The sequence below is a fragment of the Salvelinus sp. IW2-2015 genome, unplaced genomic scaffold, assembly GCF_002910315.2.
Source record: "Salvelinus sp. IW2-2015 unplaced genomic scaffold, ASM291031v2 Un_scaffold2335, whole genome shotgun sequence".
In the NCBI taxonomy this organism is placed as follows: domain Eukaryota; kingdom Metazoa; phylum Chordata; class Actinopteri; order Salmoniformes; family Salmonidae; genus Salvelinus; species Salvelinus sp. IW2-2015.
In genome coordinates this window covers 138,623-142,341 of record NW_019943660.1, presented here as the reverse complement: position 1 = coordinate 142,341, position 3,719 = coordinate 138,623, and the positions used below count along the sequence as shown (strand labels likewise).

At 48.1% G+C, this 3,719-nt stretch overlaps 1 protein-coding gene across 1 annotated transcript in view; it reads right to left on the bottom strand.

The window, feature by feature from the left end:
• The window catches only part of LOC112073675 (protein farnesyltransferase subunit beta), a 28,483-nt gene that overhangs the window by 9,613 nt on the left and 15,151 nt on the right, over positions 1–3,719 (bottom strand). Inside the window, exon 2 of the mRNA XM_024140936.2 lies at positions 1,634–1,745. Coding sequence (XP_023996704.2) covers positions 1,634–1,745 — 112 coding nt within the window. The remainder of the gene's footprint in view (positions 1–1,633; positions 1,746–3,719) is intronic.

The following is a 3,719-nucleotide window of genomic DNA, read 5'->3' as shown; positions in this document are numbered from 1 at the left end:
AAAAAAAAAATAATAATAATATTATTTTATATATATATATTTTTTTTTAAATCGGTCGACCTCTAGTTTGTATCATTTGATTTACACAACATGCCTACCACTTTGAAGATGCAAAATACAAAAAAACTCATCTTGAGCGTGCATAACTATTCACCCCCCCAAAGTCAATACTTTGTAGAGCCACCTTTTGCAGCAATTACAGCTGCCAGTATCTTGGGGTATGTCTATATAAGCTTGGCACATCTAGCCACTGGGATTGTTGCCCATTCTTCAAGGCAAAGCTGCCCCAGCTCCTTCAAGTTGGATGGGTTCCGCTGGTGTACAGCAATCTTTAAGTCATACCACAGATTCTCAATTGGATTGAGGTCTGGGCTTTGACTAGGCCATTCCAAGACATTTAAATGTTTCCCCTTAAACCACTCGAGTGCTGCTTTAGCAGTATGCTTAGGGTCATTGTCCTGCTGGAAGGTGAACCTCCGTCCCAGTCTCAAATCTCTGGAAGACAAACAGGTTTCCCTCAAGAATTTTCCTGTATTTAGCGCAATCCATCATTCCCTCAATTCTGACCAGTTTCCCAGCCCCTGCTGATGAAAAACATCCAACAGCATGATGCTGCCACCACCATGCGTCACTGTGGGGATGGGGTTCTCGGGGTGATGAGAGGTGTTGGGTTTGAGCCAAACATAGCGCTTTCCTTGATGGCCAAAAAGCTCAATTTTAGTCTCATCTGACCAGAGTACCTTCTTCCATATGTTTGTGGAGTCTCCCACATGCCTTTTGGCAAACACCAAACGCGTTTGCTTATTTGTTTCTTTAATCAATGGCTTTTTTCCTGACAACTCTTCCATAAAGCCCAGCTTTGTGGAGTGTACGGCTTAAAGTGATCCTATGGACAGATACTCCAATCTCCGCTGTGGAGCTTTGCAGCTCCTTCAGCGTTATCTTTGGTCTCTTTGTTGCCTCTCTGATTAATGCCCTCCCCGCCTGGTCTGTGAGTTTTGGTGGGCGGCCCTCTCTTGGCAGGTTTGTTGTGGTGCCTTATTCTTCCCATGTTTAATAATGGATTTAAAATGGTGCTCCGTGGGATGTTCAAAGTTCCTGATATTTTTTTTTATAACCAATCCCTGATCTGTATGGAGAGCTCCTTGGTCTTCATGGTGCTGCTTGCTTGGTGGTGCCCCTTGCCTTCTGGTGTTGCAGACTCTGGGGCCTTTCAGAACAGGTGTATATATACACTGAGATTATGTGACAGATCATGTGACACTTAGTTAAATAAAGTCCACCTGTGTGCAATCTAACTATGTGACTTCTGAAGGTAATTGGATGCACCAGATATTATTTAGGGGCTTCATAGCAAAGGGGGTGAATACATATGCACGCACCACTTTTCCGTTTTATTTTATTTTGAAACAAGTTCTTTTTTCCACTTCACCAATTTGGACTATTTTGTGTATGTCCATTACATGAAATCCAAATAAAAATCGATTTAAATTACAGGTTGTAATGCAACAAAATAGGAAAAAACGCCAAGGGGGATGAATATCATTGCAAGGCACTGTATGTATATGTAGTGTGTATGTAGTGTATATGTAGTGTGTATGTAGTGTGTATGTAGTGTGTGTAGGGTACATACTTGCCAGGCTTGTCCAGCAGCCCGCCAGCAGGGTTCTGACAGCAGAGGAGGATGTACTCCTGCAACGCCTGCTGCTCAAACATCCACTTCTGCAGGCTCAATGTAGAGTCCCCTGTTGGTCAACCAAAAATGAACAAAAACTCCAAAACCAATTCTATTAATTATATGAGATGAAGGTAGCCAGAGGCTAGTACTTTTCAGAAGGGGGTAGTAGAAAATGTGCCAAATTAGGCCAGTCAGTCGGTCCGCCTGCCTGCCTCTCTGTCCGCCTGTCTGTGGGTCCGCCTGCCTCTCTGTCTGTGGGTCCGCCTGCCTCTCTGTCTGTGGGTCCGCCTGCCTCTCTGTCTGTGGGTCCGCCTGCCTCTCTGTCTGTGGGTCCATGGCCGCACTGCCCTTACTGCTTGGTGGGTCCGCCTGCCCTCGTCTACTGGTCCGCTGCCTCTGCTGTCTGTGGGTCCTGCCATAGCTCTCTGTCTTGGCCGCCTGCCTCTCTGATCTGTGGTCCGCCTGCCTCTCTAGTCTGTGCGTCCGCACTGGCCTCTACATGCTGTGGCTCGCCTGGACCTCTCATGTCTGTGGGTCCGCCACTGCCTCGCTGCTGCGGTGCGCCCTTGCCTCTCGTCTGTGGCTCGCCCGCCTCTCTCTCGTTCCGCCTGGCTCTCTCTCGATCCGCCTGCCTCTCTCTCGCCGCCTGCCTCTCTTCTCGGGTCCGCCTGCCTCTCTTCTCGGTCCGCCTGGCCGTCTTCTCGGTCCGCCTGGTCTCATCCTCGGGTCCGCCTGCCCTCTCTCGCGCTCCGATCCTCGGTCCGCCTCTGCTCTTCGTCGGTCCGCCAGTACCCGTTCTCGCTCGTCTCTGTCCGCCCTGCTGTACTGCTCTGTCGCGTGTCCGCCGGTCCCGTCGCCCCTGTCTGTTGTCCCCTGATCTGTCTTGTCGGTTGGTCCGCCGGGTCTACCTGGCCTTTCTCGTCTGTCTGTCATGTTGGTCCGACCCGGATCTACCTGGCCTTCTGTCTGTCTGCTCGGTTGGCTCGCCGGTCTACCTTGCCTCTCTGTCTGTCTGTTGGTCCGCCGGTCTACCTGCCTCTCTGTCTGTCTGTTGGTCCAGCCGGTCTACCTGCCTCGGTCTGTCTGTCTGTATGGTCCGCCGGTTCTACCTGCTCTAACTTCGTGTCTGATCGGTTGGTCCGCGTCTACCTGGCCTCTCTGTCTTCGAACCGGTATCCGCCGATCTACCTGCCCTCTCTTCTGTCTGTCGGTTGTGCGTACCCTTTCCTGGTCCCCGGTCTACCTCCTCTCTGCAAACTATTTATAGCTCCATAACAAAAAGAGGTATGGATACTAATAATTTACTAAATTTCTAATTAAACTGGTAAACATTAAAAATTTATTGATGTTGCATGATTATGTGTATCTTACTGTGATACCTATCGTTACTAGTGAGCACAATTGCCATTCACCTGCACTGAAATGAGATGTACATATGCTTCACTGATAGTGAAGACCTCTAAATCACTGACCTTCGCTTGTTACTGGAATACTCAGCGATGACAAAACATGGCAGAAGTTAAACCCAAAAATTCCTCTTGACTAATCAAAAAACGAACACGGCAGAAATGGAACAGGAGAGAAGGGAAGTGCCAACTACTTACAAAAAAATATTACAAATAAATAAAAAACCAAACAATTGGCCTTACCTGGTAATTCCCAACCAGAGCCTTTGTTCATAAAGGGCGATACATACAACTTGGCACGTCGTTTCCCCGTTGTGCTCGTAAGACAACTGAGAATGCTACAGGTCTGGAAAAAGGAAGCAAAAGTCCGTATAATAAACTCTGACTAACCGTGATGGGGCAAGAATCATATCTAACACAGAATCATGCCATATCGCCTGATAGCATAGAGAACTGAATCTGGTCAAAATTACCACAGCGCGGCCACAGAAACCACTCAGCCGTCCAAAATACGTGCCCTTCCCCCCTTTTACAAAAGTCTACACGTTTAACGCTCGTCAACAAAGCAATCAATTGAAAATACCGAGCTAACTAGCCAGACCACTGAACTACGAGAGGACTACTTCTCTCCTTCT